This window comes from Perissodus microlepis, chromosome 9 (genome assembly GCF_051167445.1).
Source record: "Perissodus microlepis isolate ML-2025 ecotype Zambia chromosome 9, ASM5116744v1, whole genome shotgun sequence".
NCBI lineage: Eukaryota > Metazoa > Chordata > Actinopteri > Cichliformes > Cichlidae > Perissodus > Perissodus microlepis.
The window spans coordinates 17,930,353-17,948,487 of NC_140469.1; the positions used below are offsets into that span (position 1 = coordinate 17,930,353).

The window sequence follows — 18,135 nt, forward strand, 5'->3', positions numbered from 1 at the left end:
CTAAACAATTAGTCAAATGATTAAGAAAATTAAGCCACAGAATAACAGCTAAGGATAATCACCATTTGGCGCTTCCCTGTTGTTTTTCCTAATCAGGTATCTACAAATAATAAAGGCACTCTCGACTCTTGAAGTGGCTGATTTAATCAGCTCAGTGCAGCCATTCTTCTGATAGCCTATTAGGCAATCAATATTATTATGTCAGGAGGGAGTCTATAGCACATCACACAGATGAATAAAACATAGACCGAACATCAGGGAGAGACAATCCAGGGTGCAGCACTGTGACGTTGCCAAGTAAACAAAACACAAACTGGCAGGTTTTTGTTTCTTGCCCTAAAGCTAAAGACACATAGTACACAAACAGCATAAGAGCACACGCGTATACTGTATGCACTGAGGGAATTCCAAACATAGTGCTTGTTTGTTGGGGAATGAATGGAGGCATTGAACGGCGAACATTTCTTGTCACAGTGCAGTGGTGACAAAGGAAGACGGGAGAGGCAAGTTGCTGAATTAATGAATTGTGTCTGTCTCAGAGCTGAACAACTGAATCTCATGAATATTGCGTTACTATTCAGTTCACATGGCCCTGCAAGGTATAAAAGAAATATAATACTACGCAAACTCCTTTTATGTAAACAATTAACATCAGTGGGTTAAAAAAAAAAGAAGCAAAAAAAGCCAACACACACTTGGAGTTGTCTTTATTGCATCTCCACACTCATCGTCATTAAAGGTGGAGGGAAAAGGAAGAAAGAAATAGTGACCACTCCTTTAATGGGCAGCTGATGATGTCATATCACTACACAGATTCTTTGGTCTCCAAGTAAACCAGCTCTTCTACGTGCTGATTGGCTGACTGGCTTTGAGAGGGGGAGGGTGGTTTTCTTCCCCTTCTTCTTCTTCCCGTCTTGCTTCTGGATTAATCCCTTTGCCAGAGTGAGCTCATCTCTCCACTTCGTTTTGCTGTCTCTCATGTAACCTCAACAATTATTCTTAATGCAGTCATGTCCAAGTGTACAAAACTGGATGATTTAGAGGGCTGTATTGTCCCTAGAAGATGATGAGGTGTGCTTTCTGCTCAGGTTTTTAAAGTAATCTTATTAACTAAACACTTAGGTGGCAAATTGCGCCTTCTGCTTGAAATCCAATAAGTTTGCCTCTTGCAGGCTTTTGTTGGCAAAGTCTGCTTCCTCGAGAGTTCCTTTCACTACTTAGGTCTCATCCCCTGTAGCCCTGCCGCTTGTTTTCATAGCTGTGATGAACGGCACCCTGAACTCTTGCACTGGTTGCCCTCTGCAGTGAAACACAATGCCATGTGCCTCTATCACACTCATGTCTGGGGCTACAGGTGACCAGCTGTCTGCTTGTATTCCTCTCCTCTGGGACAGCTGGAGCCATCAATCAGCTCACCCCCTCCAACCCCACCCTCCCCGAGCCCCATTGTGCCCGTCTGCCCGGTCTGACCACCACAGCAGCACCGTCAGACTCATCTCATCTGCTCTTTCGCTCCTCCGGGGAGCGCGTCTCAACTTCCACGTAGTTGCGAATTCATGCTTGTTTCCAGACTTTCAGGACAAGCTGTGCAAATCTCTCACTGTCTCTGGTGTTGATTTTTGGTTTGAGTACTCATTGATGAGTTTGGCATTTGGCTCCCATGAACTTGCCCTTCATCTAACAGCTAGTTTTATGACGCCTCTGATGGTCATAAATTGATACATTGTTTAGCCCACTCCACACAGCACGTGCAGTCACAGTCCTTTCTCCCTCTGCAGATGGAAAGCATTGAAGCCCATTATTGTGTTCTTGGAGGGGCGTCTTCCACCATGAACTCTTTGGCACACTTTTAAAGAGAGTGGCCTTAATGTATTCAGGCCTGATTCACAGTGGCTTTGGCACTACCGCTACCATCCCCCCAGCCTACACACACACAACTCTTTTTCTTAAAAGAGAGAGTAAACATGTGTGAGTCGCACTGTTCCTTGGAACTTTTTCTTGTTTATCGAAAAGGGAATTGATGAGCCTGACAGGGACTTCAAAGGGGGACATTAAAAAATTCAGTTTACCTCAGGAGAACTTTGTGAAGGACACTTGATCAAAGAGCAGAAGGACCCAACAGTTGCACACTAAAACTTTTTATGTGACCCAGATTTGCCTGTTGCATAATGCTTGTCTGTCGGAACAACATTGTTGAACCTGTGTCAGTTATCTGAAGTTTGCCAGCACTGCTACTATAATTAGGATAAACCAAACCATAGAAGTGGCTGAGCAAGCGTGTCTCCAAGCTCTCCGAGCCTTGTCAAACAGAGGGCTAATTGTGAATGTTGGTAATTATTAGGTATTTTATAAAGAAAGAAAGCAGAATTCCTCGGTAATGGTGACTGCTGCCTCTGCTCATGTGACTATCCGTTTCTTCCTCTGGTCTGTGGACAGTACATTGTTGTGTCTTAAAGAGCTGCAGGGCGACAGGGAAACTAATTGGGTGGAGCATGTCTGGACATAGTGACTCCCAGGCTCTCTACTGGAGCGTCGCTGTGCCACACACGCACACAGACACACTCACCTTACTCGATTATACACCTTTGACGTGTGAAAACAAAAACAATCATTACTATAAAGCATGCAATCCAATCAGCGATAACAACAGAGACTCTCTGCACAATTGGCACTATTAAATGTTTATTTACATCCTCAGTTACTTAACCTTGTGCTTTAGAAAGATGTAAGTTAAAGGTGCCTGATATTTCTTTCTGATATTTATTCACTTTTATTGTTACTGCGCATGCCTTTTTTTGTTTGTTTTTACAAACAAGCTTCGTGATGAGCAGTTATCCGTGGTTTTTACCATGTTTATTATCACAAAGCCATTCAGTCCTGTTCCAGCGCTAATTTACGGCTCCGGTGAAACTGCTGCCTCCAGAGCAAACGACGTCAAGAAAATCTACGTGTTTGCATTTGTTGGGTGTTATTTTAGCACCACTTATTCTAATTTGAATAGAGAAACTCTGTGTTTTCAGCAAGAGTAGCGGAGGGACTGTTTCTGCTGCCATTCGGCTTGAAGTGCCTGTTTTTTGCTTTCAGGGTGGGGCTCTAAGGGAGGCCCTTGGGCACAGTAGCTAGTGAGAAAGGGGTCTTCTTTAAGGAGGACACAATTTGCATAGGTCTATGTACACAGCTTTCGGAGACCTCTCCCCAAATATCTGAGTCGAGCACCTGTATTGACATTGGCAGAACACTTTGTCTCAGGATTCAGGTCCAGCTGAGAATGAAAGCAAACCAACTCAGCGCGCTCGCCGTGGGCAGCTAGACTCGCAAATACCTGAGAGGACTTTATCAACTGGGGTGGGGAGGGTGCGTGACGCTGCTACTTCATGAGAAAAGGGTTGCAAATGAATCCCATCAGTGATTACGACACATAGAGTTGTGTTGTAATCCAACAACTAAAACAGATGACGTAAAAGAGTTGATGATACAGTCTTGATCCCTGGGGACAAAAGACAAGGTCAGCAAATGAAGTTAAATGTATTTAAGTGGGGCCTTTCTGCTGTTATAGAGTTTGTTTTATTTAACTGAGAGAAAGAAAACAAAATTCAGAGAAAACTATGGTCCTAAAAAGTAAACAAATGAAAGAAGGAAGGAAAGTAAGATGAAATTAAGAGGAAACTAACACCCAAAAATAAACAAATGAAAGAAGGAAGGAAAGTACGAATGAAGTTTAGAGGAAACTATTGCACTGAAAAAGACTTGAGGGAAGAAGAAAGGAAAATAATATGGAAATTATGAGGAAACTACAGCCATGAAAATGTAATAATAAAAACACCTATGTCTTTTCAAAATAAAAGCATATATACTACTAGTGTACAAGTGCCAAAAACAATTATTGTTGTTTTTTGTTTTTCAGTTCATAATTTTGGAAAAGTAATTCTGAGAAGTGTCCAGACAATAATCCCACATACACTAACATACAATAACATAGTTGTTTTTAAGGATTAATAATGATAAAGTTTGTGCTAAACTAACTGATACATGTACCCATGTGGTTCGCTGACAGATCTAAAGTGGTTTCATCCTCCTTATTTAACCCAACTTTTAGAATAACACATCCACGTAAGGTCATTGTGTTTAAGTACAACACAGGTTGTCAGCGCTTACCTCCAAGAGGTTAACAAAAAAAGAAAAACAGAAAACGTGAGCTCAGTCTCCCTCAAAGAAAGCCGTGAAACCATTAGGCAGGATGAGCATGCAGTTTCTGGGGCTTTCAAACTCATCTCATTGCCCTAAATAAACATCAAGCTACTCAAGTTACTTTGTTAACCAACTTAGTTAACTAAACTGTTTTCACCATGTAATTTAAAAAAGAAAAGAAAAGAAAAAAAAGAAGAGAAATCATTCCAGGACAGTAGTTGTGATTGCTTGGTTATGATAAGAGGTGGCGTTTCCTCTAAAGCCTACTTCACTTTTGCGTTCCATGTAAAAAGAAACTGAGTCAGAATTTCATGCAGCTTACTCAGTGTTTTCCTTTAACTGGAAATAAGCCACAGCGTATACAACATTTAGACACCACCCACGTTACAATAACAGGACTTTTATCTGCCTGGTGATCACACAGTTTGTGACTGCTCATCAGCTGCTAATATAGAGAGGAACCTGGGGATTCCTATAACTGCCTTTAGAGTGTATAATAGTGAGTATGTATTTAAAAAAGGGTGATAAAAAGAAGAAGAAAAACGTATTTTATTGTGTTTATTTCATCAATCTATTACTATTACTATAACTACTACTCCCAGGCTATTATTATTATTATTATTATTATTATTATTATTATTATTATTATTATTAGTGACCAATTGAGTTTTCTCACGCAGGTAGTAAGGGCTTAAACCAAACACAGAAGGACGGGCAGGAAGCGGCGTGGGCAGCCTCCTTGTGTCACCGCCTGCGTCAGACTAGACGCCAGGAGGGAGTTTTCCACTGACGAAAAAGCCTGCGCTTCTCGGCAGTCTGCTACAGACAAGGGAAGCGCTTCAGCTGGTACGGACCCCGTGCGGCAGAGAGGCACAGACAATAGGAGAGAATAAAAAAAAAGGCTGTGTGTACGCGGGGGATAAGCGCTACGTTTATTCGTGCCATTTGGATTACTTCCACCGTTAACACCCGTCGGCTGTTTTACCCAGCGTGACTATTCGGTGACTGATGGTGATCGGATACTTGAACTGGTGGTGAGTACAAACAGAATCGGGAGTTTCGCTGCTGGGTTATTGAACACCGTAATTTACGCGTTCAACCTCAGCGGAGGGAAGCAGGGGGGAAGCCAGATAGTTTGACTGTTTATTCTCGTGTGTCAGGAGTCGTTTAAATGCCCTGTGCGGTTTGTGTTCTCTGTGCGCCTGTCTGTGCGTGTCATCTCTGGTGGGGTTTTATTCGCTTGATTTCTTTTTGAACACTTTGCCTGACGCTTTATTGGAAATGGACGCGGCTGTGGTGGCCCCCGCTAGTTAAAGTTGAGTTTTAATGAATTGTTTTCTGGTGGCAGCACACGGGTGCTGGCACTCACGGTAACTGGAAAGAATTAAAGTCATTTAACTGATTTTCTTTTTAAACGCGAGATTCCACGACCCGCTTCATTCACTTAATGATTGATTGATTTATTTGTTTTTAGATCGATCGCTGATTAATCAGCGTTTTACAAACTTCACGGCTCACGCCGGGAAAGCCGTGCTTCCCACCGCTGTGGGTTTTCGGCTGCGGATTCATTTAGGTGATCTGAACTGTTGATGAGGTCGGCTTTGTGTATTCAGCCCGTGCGGAGTTGTTCTTGTTCACCTCGGCGGTGCTGGTGCGCCTCTTGTAACTAGAGCGACTCCTGAAGGCACTACATCTGAGCACACAGCTGACAGGGCTGCTGTCATTAGAATTAGCATTAATCATGAGGCATGATCGGGTCAGCTGGGGGAGAGAGCCGGCTGGACTCGTACGACGTGCCTATTCGACCCGATATAATTATAGGTTTTTAATTTTGGGGGGGATTTTAGCGATTTGCCACATGCAGGTAACAGTTCAGGCTTTTAGCCAGGTGTGGACAAGGAATGCGGAGCTCCTTCATTGTTTGATCAGTTTTCCATCACGGCACGTGGATCTTTCTCTTTTTTTCTTTTTAAATGCGTAAATGACTGAAGTTTCTAATTAATTTAAGTACTATAAAGAGAAAATAATGTCAATGTGGTTTATTTTTATTGTTATTCTCATCCAAAGGTCTTGATTTATTAATGTTATTATTTTTTTCCAGGTATAACACTGCCCTCTGGGGCTCTTATTTATTTATTTAATCTCTGGACAGTGTCTGTTTTCGATAAAGCGACTGAGTAGATTTAATCGTCTCTAGCGCGACCTCACCCGGATCATTTTTGGAATCATGTTTTTTGGAATTAGGCTACAGAGAGCTGAATGATCCTTTGTTTACTGAGAAGGAATACAGCACTTGGTGCTGTGCATTTAATGTCCAAGGAGGCTTTAGATGTGTTAAATAAGTCATTGTCTCCGCTTATTTAACATCATTTTCCATTTATAGCACACATTTTGCACCCACGTCCCTCTTTAAAATAACAATTGACCTGTTTGCTGCCTTTTTATTAAAACTGCCAATGCACTCCCAAATCCTCTCAAATGATTTGAAGGAATTCGCAGCACAGCGAATAACATCCCCACCTCCTAACTGCCTCATCTCCATCGTGTGATCCTGCATTCAGTTTGCCTTGTGGTGCCTGCAGCTGTCAGACACAGCACAGATAATCTGGATGGCCACTTCCTGTGCACTGCAGTGCATGTTTCACAACCTCAGGAAGCTCATGCACACTTTTAGTATCTGTCTCCCCAGCTGGGAGAGGCAGCAGCCGCATGCTGGGTTCAGACAAGGTTCTCTGTGCCTGCTTCATTTTGGTCACGCAGGATGGCCCCACGCTTTTGTGCCTGGAGACGAGGGTGGAGTGGGGGTGTGTGTGTGTGTGTGTGTGGAGGGGGTAACACGGAGCCTGCTGACAGCCTCCAACACAGCAGCCGAGAGCTCCCATCTGCTTTGTCCTCTCTCAGCATTCCATACAGCAAGTGTCCCAGACTGGAGCATGACCCCTGAACCCGAAGCCACTCCCCCTCCCTCCACCCAAACACACACCCAAAAGCTGTGTGTTTTCTGCTTGTGGACTGCTATTCTAAAGAGGTTTTCTCAAAGTTTGCTGCTGTGCACTTGGCACAGTTTCTGATATTTGCAAGCGTGTTACAGAAAAATCAAAGCTGCATGTCATTTTGTCTGCACAGTGAATGCCATTCGAGGAAAAGAGTGGAAAAAACCGTTTTAGCCTTTCCTTTAAAGCAGGAGTAAAGCAACCCAAAACAGTGGGTAAATAGTCCTCTGCAGGCATCACCTGGACAGGTTTGCTCTGCATAACAGATTAATGGCAGCCTGGGGCGTGTGAAGTCCACGTGCAAGCTAATACCCTGTCAGGTGTGGCTAGGAAAGGTGGCTGGCTCAAGTGTCTAGTGGGAGTAGGACTTTCCAGTGGTTAGAAGTAGAAAACGCATCTGGGTTAGATAGAGCCTGTGTTCTTCTTCCACTATTACTGCGGGAGCAGTGCTGCCAGAATGGAATTCCTGTGGCTTGGAGACATGACATTATTTATTTGTTTTGTACAGTCCTCCCTCCTTCTTCCCACTACCTCTCCTTTTTGGAATCGTGCTGTGCACGGGTCAAGGCAGAGGAACAGAATGTTTCTGTGGCACAGTCACAGCAAGCTTTGCGGCTTCGGTGAGAACAACAGGCTTATAGAGGAGAAAGCGGGAGCGCTCCCTGCATTGTTCCAGCAGGTGGAGCGCTTCTGACTAACAGCTGACTTCATAAGAAATGAGCCAGTGTTTCCTCCAGCTGTGCAGGAGCTGGAATCCAGCCCATCGTCACCTTGACGGCTTTGATCAATTATCTCCCGTCCTCTCGGTGTCAGAACTGGAAGTGAGAAGTGCAGTACCTTGAAAGCCTGCAGGGGCTGTCCTGCCCAGTCACAGTTCCACACACACGGGAAGGCTCCCAAGCTTATCATTATCACATTTTATGAGCACTCAGTCAGTCATTCAGACACTGCACAAGGCTGTCAGTGTGCCATGTAAATGCTCCCGGCTGGCTAAGATTAGTGCAACTTGTCGCTCCCACCCACACGGTTATCAGCTGCAAAAGGGCTGGACAGGCGGTGCGAGGGGGCAAAGTCAACTGTGACTTGTCCTGATGGCTGAGGGGCAGACAGGAGCAGTTCAAACAGGGTGAAAGTTGATATCTGTGCAAAACCAAAGATGTGTATAAGAAAGCTTTTATGATTTGGTTCTTTTTTTTGTGATTCTGATTAAACTAAAGCTTTCCGATAAGTTAGGATGATAAGATTTACCGTGGCATTTTTGCCTTTTAAAAGTAATTCAAACTCTTTTACATCCTTCTCAAATAATTTAATACTCTTTTATAAAAGGGTTTGAGGGGCTGTCTGCAGATTTAAAATAAAAATGAATTGAAATTCTAAAGTCGTACAAACAGCCCCGTAGCTGGATGTATCAAGATAATCTTATTCAACTGACATAGTTATGCATCTGACTTGAGCTGTGTAGTGCTTCTGGTGACAAATCTCCTCGCCAGAGATTTATCTTTCCAAGTCTGTGACAACTGGCTGGGGAGCACCTCGGTGGATGCGTCCTTTATCTGCCTGCCTGTGTGCGGTTGATGGAATGACAGTGATGCATAATTTAGCGCACGCTGAAAACATGCTGCGCTCCCTCTCTGGCTCGGCTGTCCGATCACATCCATTCTCCATTTAGAGCAGACATCCACAGGCACCGCTTTCTTGACGAGCCAGCGCCAAATTCCTCTCTTTTTATCTTTGTCCCACCCTTTTGCAAATGAGTCACTACGCAATGTCTTTTCTTTTTTTCTTTCTTCTTCTTCTTTTTTTTTTTTCCACCCCGGGTCCCTTGTTCCATCCGCTGTCTGTGCTCTCTTGGCCTTGTTCAGTGGGTGCAGCGGCTGAGCAGGCTGAGAAGCTCCAGATTGACTACAAGCCGTCCCCTTGCCAGGATTAACCTCTCGCCATTGTTTCTGCCCGTTGAACAGGATTAACAAATCAATGTGTCAGGTAGACTGCAGTCAAGAGACAATGACCCAGTTCTGACACCACTGCCCCCCCACCACCACCCCCCTCTCTCTCTCCCTCTCCCGCACCCCCCCTTCTGCCTCACTGCAGCTTTTAATTAAAAAGACTTTGCTTAGCTGGCGCTATGCACTCCCTGGAGGATGCTTCACAGCTTTGTTTTTTTTTTTGTTTTTTTTCTGGGAACTGGAGCTGGGAATGGTGGCAGAATTGTAAGGTGAACCCTTGCGTGCTCTGCGTGCACAGAGACGTGAGGGTTGTGGTGTTTTTCAGAACACACATGTTGTCTGATAAGTGAACACACAAAGCAACAGATGCGGCACCCAGGTGTTTCTAAATGGTTTCAAGACAAATCCCATCATCATGTCATAATATTAGTTATACGTGTACAAGGCATTTTGAGATTATTTTTTTGCACGAGTAAGCTGAAGGATAGGATGGGGGGGATTCAGTGCCCCCCCCTTTTTTTCCTCCACTCTTATTGTCTGTGTAATGTGAAGGCTACAGTGTGGAAGGGAGCTTTTTGTTTGTTGCAGCGACAGTGTGAGTTGGCTTGACCTATTGCAAGGTGATTCATTCATCATGCGTGCACTGGGGACAACAATATCTGACCGCAGCAATAACAATAACCCCCTCCCTGTGCATCTGTAAAGATGCACCCACTGCCTATACGAAGGTGTCAGCCTCTTGCCCTTGACTTTGCCTTTGTCCTTGTCATAAGGATTTTTTTTCATAACTGCTCTCTGTTGCATGCAGAAAATGGCTCTTTTCCTTGTACACCAGCTTCCAGATCTTCTTTTTCTTCTGTTCTTTGAGTAATGACATCCCGATGAGACAAGCAAGACATGCAGATCGCACATGGATTCAAAGTTCCTATAAAGTCACTGGAGCATTTCTGACAAATTGGCTGTGTGCTAAAGGGCAATGGTCACATTTTAAGCTGTTGGAAGGATGGTTTGGTGTTTTACGTGTGTGCAGTACTGTGTTTAGTAAGAGTATATTTTAAAAAAGGCTTAAAAAATGACGAAAATCAAAGTGATTCAGCTGCAATGTTGAAAGATTTGTAAACAGTTTGACGGTGAAACGAGGTAAAGCCTCCTTTTCCTATTCCACATCATCATCTGAGGGAGTGTCTGTGCTGGAGCACGGCCCGGTTGTGTCGTACCTCTCCCTTCACTTCCTTCCTCCCTCCCTCCCTCCACCCTCTCCCTCCCTCCCTGGTTAAGATAGCAGGGGCTCGTCCTCGCACTGATGATGAACTGCGCCGTCTAGCAGCAAGCATCGCCTGGCACTTCTCAAAAGTTGGGAAGATTAGATTGTTTGGTGTTTGTTAAGGTCACGAGACACGTTTGTATCCCTTAACCATAAAACACAAAAGCAGTAACCTTGCTTTTCATCAAATCTGCTCATTTGTCATGTCAGCGGTTGCTCTTTTTGAAATTTTGCCTGGAAAAAGACGGGGATTTAGTCGAGCTTTGAAAGTGTTGCTGCCTGACAAAAATAAACATTAAACACATCGACAAATCTTATACTTGTAAAGGTGATATTAGGCAATATTATTAAAGATTAGAGGGCAGACAGCACTCCCTCCCACTGAAAACATTATTTTTTTACTTTTCTCTCTTTTACTCAGCTCTGGATATGTGGACAACAAAACATTCTGCCTATGCGTAGCTGCGCATGTATTCAATGACTTCTATGTGGACACGTTACTTATGACTAGTGGCAAATTGCCCTTGCTTTCCTTTGGACTGCATATTTGATTGCAAGGGCTGCTTAAAGTGACTGATTAGAAAATAAAATGTCAGGTCACCTCTGTTTGGTCGTCTCTCTTAATTTATGCGTTTGCTGAGCCGATGAGATTTAGAAGAGGGTGAAGGGTTCGCTAATTGTTGACTTAGGCAAATAGAACTGATTGATTGCTTCCTGTGCCATTGTTCTCAGCTGAGAGTAGCAGGAGACTGGTATGCATACATGACTCACTTGTACCATTGATTTTGTTTAAATAAAAGCCTGACAATGTACAGTTGATAATTTATTGGGTTAATAAAATAAAGATCAGGTGATGATTTGTTAAAATAACTGTTAGTAATTTGCTAATTCGTCTCCCTCTCTCCTCCTTGCTGCAGATCTTTTGCGCTAACGCCATGAGTGGGCTTCTCAAGAGGAAGTTTGAGGAGGTGGATGAGGACCCATGCTACTCCTCACCGTCGCCCTCTTCCCTTTCCTCTGCCTGCTCAGGCTGGGACTCGGAGGCGGAGAGCTGCTTCTCGGACACCCTGGATTCCACCCCCAGCAACCCCAGCTCCCCGGCAACAAATTTCAACAGTGAGTATCTCTCTCCAGCGATAATAAATCTCAGAAAGAGCTGATGGCACATGTTTTTATAATGCATTCTCTTGCCTTTAATATCCGCTGAGGCTCTGATAACAAACTTAGAAAAATGGGGGAGAGGTTAAGGAATTTAGGCAGCTGGCAGGCCATGAAACACTTCACAGAAATGATTTCAGACTTCTGCAATGAATACCTCTTTTGATTTCATGCCCTAAAGCTGCAAAATGGCTAATCACATTATGCACTGGCTGCTCACCTTGGCTGTGTCGCCACCTTCTTCCCAAAGCCCCGCATGCAGGCACAGCCTCACCTTTTCTTGCATGATGTGGGTCGCGCGGCCTTGGGCCGTTTTGTGTCTCGACCTGGGTGCGTCTGCTGAGCTTTAGGGGACCGACCGGCTTGGAAAGGCATTGCGGTGTACGGGAGAAGGGCAAACAGTTGTGAGGTTTCCAGGATGGTGGGGCAGGCAGCCAGGAAGAGAAGCATGGCAGGTTGCCAAGGCTGGGAACACACAGAGCCTTGTCTGAAGCCCGGGCGTGCACCCAGCACAGGTGCTGAAAGTGAGTGGGTGAAGGGATACAAAAAAAAAAGGGGGGGGGGGGGGCAGTAGGACAATCAAGAAAAAAAGGCGTGCAGACACATCTGAAGGAGCAGATTGGCTGGATCATTATAATCCAGTGTTTACACAGAAATTGTGAAGTGACTGCTAGACACAGCAGAGAAGATGATGGATGTGAAGCTGTACCTTGGTAGTTTATTTTTACGTGTATTACCCCAAGCAGCAGATCAGACCACATAGTAGAGCTATTGTGTGCCGCTTACCTCTATTAAGGTAAAAGGTTACTTTTCCAAGCTTCAGGTATCACACCAGCTTTCCGTGTCTTTTAAGGCCAGTTCAGGGTGAACTAGAAGTCTACAAGGATTTCCCCACCAAATAATAATTGTAATGTCCGACACATGTGGATTGTAGATTCAAAAAGTTCTGGTGACTCAGGCAGAGGGAAAAAGTTGCTTGTCTCTAAAAGAGTCTCTAAAGTTTTGTTGAATATTCCTGGGTGGAGGAAGTGGAATATATAATAAAACTTGAATAATTGGGCTTTTTTCCCCACATATGGTTCTACTTTGGCTCCCATATGGTTTTATTGTATTTGTCTGGGTATAGAAAGATCGTGAGCACTTTTTAACAGCGAGAGAACCTTTGACCCGTTTCAGTTACTGGGCCATTTGTGGGGATTGTCAGCTAGCAGCGAGACCCGGGTGGGCAGGTTTTATTCTTGCCCTTAGGGCTACACTTCCACCCTTCACCCCCATCTGGAACCCTCAAGCATTTACTCACCACTTTTGTGATCCCGGCGGCTCTGTTTCCTCCACTTTCCTGGCCAACAAAGGGAAATTCCTGGGTTGGGTGTTTTGTTTTTTTTTTTGGTTTTTTTTTTTTGGTTTTTTTTTTTGTCGCACAGTAGGGCAAGTTACAAAGCTAAATGGATTCTTGGGTTAGTGTAGGTTTCACTTTACAGGATGTAAGCGTGTTAGAGTCCTGTTAGCAGTGTCTTTTAATTGGGTACATGATAAGGCGGGAGCAATGAATCAGAGGGGTGTCCTTTTACAGTCTGTTCACCAGCATTTATACACCTCTCAAGTACAAGTGCTGGGGAATTATGCCATCTAGTGGCACGAAAGTAAGAATCCCCCCTCTTTAGAGCCTCCTCTCTTACTTGTGCATTATGTATTCTAATCCTGCCTCTTTTTTTTTTTTTTTTTTTTTTTTTTTTTTCCATCCATAGCAACATCCATCCTTAAGAAATCCAAACGAGCGCGGCGGGGCAATGTGACGTTTGACCAGGTGACGGTGTTCTTCTTCCCTCGGTGCCAGGGCTTCACCAGCGTTCCCAGCCGAGGAGGATGCACTCTGGGCATGATGCAACGCCACAGTGCACTCCGCACATATTCACTCGCAGAGTTTGCCGTGGAGCAGCGGCTCCTGCGTCGGGAAAAACTCCTCAACAGACTCAGGGAAGAGAAACTGGAAGCTCTCAAACTGAAGGTGTGCACCATAAAAGAAATGCAGTGGTTAAGGGATCTATGAAACTGTGCCTGTTCAACATGACAAATAAACTTTGTTCCTTTTGTTGTGTTCAGCTGACAAAAAATGGAACCCAGGAGAGCGAGGAGGCCGAAAAACTTACAGTGGATGACATCCCAGAGCAGGATATTGACATCAGTGGAGCCAACCTCGACGAGGGCTCTTTTCTCCAGCCTTACACGTCCAAGCGCCGCTATGCGCTGCTCAAAGCGGCTGGTGTGAAGAAGATCGACAAGGAGGAAAAGAGGCAGCTGCACGAGCTGAGGCTCTCCAGGGAGAACTGTGGTTGCGACTGTCAGGGGTTCTGCGAACCTGAGACTTGCAGCTGCAGCCTGGCTGGCATCAAATGTCAGGTAAGAGCCCCGACAATTTCATGCTAGCAAGAGCACCTGGGTATGACACAGCAACTTGGGAGTTTCTGTTGCATGATTTAAGAACTTTTCTTTACTTCTTGCAGATGGACCACTCCTCTTTTCCATGCGGATGTACCAAGGATGGATGCGGAAACACGGAGGGCCGCATTGAGTTCAACTCCACCAGGGTACAGACGCATTACATCCACACTATAATGAAGCTGGAGCTGGAGAAGAGGCTGGAGGAGCAGTCCAGCACAGAAGAGGATGAGGAGAACACAACCGGTGCCACCCCCTTACCAGCAGTGCCCTCCTTCCCATTCAGCTCAGAGATGACAGCAGCTGGGGAGAACAGCTGCAGCAGCGATATGACAGACTTGTCGGACTCTCAGAGTGAGGACTCGGAGGCAGGCGAGAGTCCGTGTGAGCCCAGCGCCCAGCTGGATGTTGATGAGAAAGGCCTGAGCCGCATACTGTGTTTCAGTGACACAGAAAACTGTTCGAGAAGTAGCAAGGACAGCGGCGATAAGAGTGGCAAAGACACTTGTTGCCCAGAGCAGCAGCAAGAGCAACAGCAGCCATCTATGGAGGCGTTTAGTAGCTTTAGTATGGTGGACTTTGCAGATGAGAATGACAATATAGACGCTGCACTGTTGGACTCTTCGGACGATCAAACAGACAATCGAGCAACAGCCATTTCAGAACTTTTGGATGAGAATGCCAACCAGGGAAACGCTCTTTTCCATAGCAGTAGTGTTCCACACACGCCCTCTCCCACAGTCGATCGCTCAGCTAGCTATGACATGGAGCTGAGCCTCTCGTCTGAGTCAGACCTGGAGTTTTTCGATGGCTTCCCCTGTTTGGGGCCCACCTCCCTCTACAACTCCCTCAAGGAGTACGAGCACATGGACAACTTTTTTCAGTTTCAGTTGCCTAGTTATCCCAGTTTCCCTGCAGCCAGTGACCCAGGGACCTGCCTCCTGGAGTCGCTGATTGGCCTTTCAGAGTCCGTCCCAGAACCCCCCGCCACTTTTACAGACAATCAGCTGTTGGAGGAAGCCATGAAATTGTCTGTGATGGAGTCTGTGAAAGTTTGACCCACGCAAAGTGAAAAATTTGTGGACAGTGCAAGAAAAACGCAGGTTTGAAAATGCACATAAGATGTCAAAGTGTTGGAGGAAGCTGTGATTGCGTTAGATTTTTTTTATTTTTTCCCCTCTCGCCTAATAATAAACGTTCAAAATTCCAGACTTGCCTTCAAAATTGTCAGCAAAGCAGTTTGGAATGATTGCTGTGTGAGACGGCAGCTAGTGTTGAAAGAGATACTAAACGTATATCAATTTGATCAGGCATATTAAAAATAATAATAATAAAAAAAGATGTGGTGGCTCTCAATTCCTAAGAAAGCTTGTTTAACCAAACCAAGATCACCAACCATACGCTAAATGGGAATGAACCCTCTGGGGCCAGGTTGGGAATCTCAACACAGCTGAATGTGCACCTCAGGGATTTTTTTTCTAGCTTTTGGAGGCAATGTACCTTTGCTGTGATGGCCTTCATATGAAAACCAGAGTCAAATGGTAACCTGTTCGCGCCCTAGATTTTGGGCTAACACCCGGACGACTTGAGTAGAAGGGGTCCTCCTCGTGTTAAATCCTAAAGCTAGTGGACTCTTTCTCCTCAAGATCTCTCCCAAGGGTCTTTTATGGTACAAATAAAATCCCTCTAAAATCTCCTTGATCAGCACTTTATCTGTGAAAAAAAAATAGTTATGTATGAATAGGCATTGTTTTGGTCGAACGGGATCGATTCAACAGTTAAACGCTAACGTGACGGAGTTTCATATTTATGAGCAGGGTAACTAGATATAATGCTCATGCCATTTAAAAGCTGTAGCTGTATTGTCTTTTTACTTTTGTTTTAAATTATTTCCTTTTATGAATTCCTTTTATTTATTTCTGATGAAGCCTACTTTTACTCAAGCAGCACTGTGGTTTGATATTTCACCTGAAAGTGCAATCTTCCTTCCTGTTTTTTTTTTTTTTTTTTTTCCTTGTCCATATCACATTTAGGCATTGTTATGGGAAATGGGATCACAAGTCCATCAGCAAGTATTTAATATCTATTCTCTTTTACAGTTTAACTATTTTCTTTTTTCTTTTTTTTTGGATAACTTATTATGTCATTATTTCACTAGTTATTTAATTTAAGACGCCTGGCAATAAAATGGGGTGTTGTAAAGTTTACTGGATGTGCCTGCTTATCGGGGGGAGCCATGCATGCTAATAGAGTGTGCACAGCGCTTCCATTTAAGCTTTGGGACTGAAAACTGTGGAATCTCCCTAATCACTGAAACTAAATTATGGTTCTGTTGTATTGCTGCCTATAATGTAAACATAGAAAATTACACTAATATTTTCTAACTAATTTATGTAGAATGACAAAAGAATTCTAATCACTGACAAATTGAATATTTTATTAAGCAAAAACGAGTAATTTTCAATCTGGGTCGACCTTTGTAATATATGAATTATAGAGAAATGTATACTTATGAAGGTTATTGCTCTCCAGCATTCTGAAGTATTTTTCATAGGCAGCCTTATGGTTCGATATCTTAGAGACATGCCACTAAAACTAAGTAAATTGCGAAGATCAATTTGATTGTACTCTGAATTTCTTTGGAAGTCTGTGACTTGGCTTACGATATGTTATGACTTACACATGTAAAGGGTTTTTGTGCATAAAAACTGCATATATTATACAATTTTTATCGCACGCGCAAACCCTGAAAATTGAAGAGTTGCCTCATTAATTACTGAACGAGACCTTTCAAAGGTGATTGTGCTGTCACCTGTGTGAAGAGCCGAGGGACACTAGAGAGTCGATGTACATATCTCACCCTTTCTACAGCTGTTTCAACAGCCTTTCTGGACCCTTTAGAAATTATGCATGCAGGTCCTGTTTGTTAAAACTTGTTCTGATTAATTGTATACTTTGAAAAAGTGCCGAGTGCACATTTTGGAACTGTATTATTCGCTTTTTTGCCTTTTTTGATTACTTTGAAGTCCATCCAATATATGTTCTTATGCCATGAAGAGGGCACTCATTTTTTTTGCAAGCAGGCATTTGATTCTCTTGTATAAAACATCAAATCTCATGAAGAAATGGCAACAGTGAGTGTTCAATGTAATGTATTACAGTACAATTTATATTGTTTTCAAAGAAATTGTCTTACTTTTTTTTGCCTTTTGTGTTGTACATATTTCTGCTTGAATGGTCCTGCAGAGCAAACAAAGCTGCTTTATTTTTTTTTTTTACATACTCACACATTAACCTGCTGTTCAGAAACAGTGTCTTTCATCTACGCCATTTTGACAGCCTGTCCCTCCAAATAATAATAATAAAAAAAAATGTTTTCTAAATCTTTGACTGTTTTTTGTCTTTGTAAAATGCTGAAAAGTAAACTTTTTGCATTGTGGGGGAAAAAACATGGACAAAAACTCCTAGGGGTATTATTTCTAGCTTTCTTTGGTGGGAGGGGGTATACTTGATATATTAATAATATATTTTAGCTAATAAGCCAAAAATATGTGTTATAATTGGTTTAACCCTTTCTAGACCAGCAAATAATTGCAGGAAGTTCAATTCCAGCCAGAGACACAAACCCTTCCTGGGGTCAGGGTTTGCATTAAACATGTGAAGCTAAAAGTAGCAAAAGTAAAATAAGCACGCTAATGTACTTTCAAATTATGTGTAGCTCAGGTGATCTACAGTACACTGCTACTTTACACCAGTGGTGGTGAAACCTCTCTAGCAAAGAAAAAAAACTAATTATGCTCTCCATACTCCAGTTTTACCACTCATTACAATAAAAACACAGGATCCAAGTTAATCTAGTTGTTCATTAGAAAAGAACAACGATTACATTACAATTGGCAATTTGTTACTAGATCTGTCAAACAGGACGTATTTAGTGTTTTACACAAATGTGTAAACCCTGGGACGACCGTAACGTTTAGTAAAATGCTTCTGCGCGAAAGTTCAGGGGACAGACACCATCTTTACTTTTAAGATTAGACTTAAAGCTAAATCTGAAAGGACTGTGATCCTGAAGTATCCCTTGGTTATGCTGAAGCAAGCTCAAACTGCAGGGGGACTTCCCACAGGTGCTTATATGCCACGGCTG

General features: G+C 43.5%; 1 protein-coding gene across 1 annotated transcript; it reads left to right on the forward strand.

The window, feature by feature from the left end:
- Positions 1–4,907: 4,907 nt before the first annotated feature.
- Positions 4,908–17,371, forward strand: csrnp1b (cysteine-serine-rich nuclear protein 1b). The gene is made up of 5 exons (XM_084939389.1): positions 4,908–5,222; positions 11,309–11,507; positions 13,298–13,557; positions 13,653–13,949; positions 14,054–17,371. Exons 2-5 carry the CDS (start codon positions 11,327–11,329, stop codon positions 15,044–15,046), a joined length of 1,731 nt encoding a protein of 576 aa, XP_084795515.1. The 5' UTR covers positions 4,908–5,222; positions 11,309–11,326; the 3' UTR covers positions 15,047–17,371.
- The last annotated feature ends 764 nt before the right edge of the window (positions 17,372–18,135 follow it).